The sequence below is a fragment of the Myotis brandtii genome, unplaced genomic scaffold, assembly GCF_000412655.1.
Source record: "Myotis brandtii unplaced genomic scaffold, ASM41265v1 scaffold940, whole genome shotgun sequence".
NCBI lineage: Eukaryota > Metazoa > Chordata > Mammalia > Chiroptera > Vespertilionidae > Myotis > Myotis brandtii.
In genome coordinates, this window is record NW_005371877.1 from 54,988 (window position 1) to 55,371 (window position 384).

Genomic DNA, 384 nt, shown 5'->3' on the forward strand with positions numbered 1-384 from the left:
TCTCAGGGCCTCTGCCCCCCACACCCCTTTCTTCCCTAGATCTTCGGGGCCATCGAGGAGGAGAGCTCCCTGGGGTTCCCTGTCGGGGGACCCGGAAGCAGTCTAAACGTGAGTACAGCCCCCTGCCCCTGGGAAACGGTGCCCACGGCCAGGCCCCTCCTGTCCCCCTGCTCCCGTGGGGTCAGCCTGTGGGCACTGGGGGACCGGCATCCCGGAGGTGAGCCCTGGGCCCTGGCACTGAGCTATCGCACCTGTGCACCTCGGTTTCCCCTCCATCTTGTGTGGGAAGCAGAACCAGAGGCCTTGCCCTGCGCCCACCTCGTGCCCAGGGTCCTGGGGTCTGTGCCGCAGCAGCCCCTGTGGGCGCCCTCCCTCCAGCAGCCG

General features: G+C 68.8%; 1 protein-coding gene across 1 annotated transcript in view; it reads left to right on the forward strand.

Moving 5' to 3' along the window:
• Positions 1-384, forward strand: part of CARS (cysteinyl-tRNA synthetase) — a 22,142-nt gene that overhangs the window by 14,963 nt on the left and 6,795 nt on the right. The window contains exon 13 of the mRNA XM_014533097.1: positions 40-217. Within this exon, the coding sequence (XP_014388583.1) occupies positions 40-217 (178 nt within the window). The remainder of the gene's footprint in view (positions 1-39; positions 218-384) is intronic.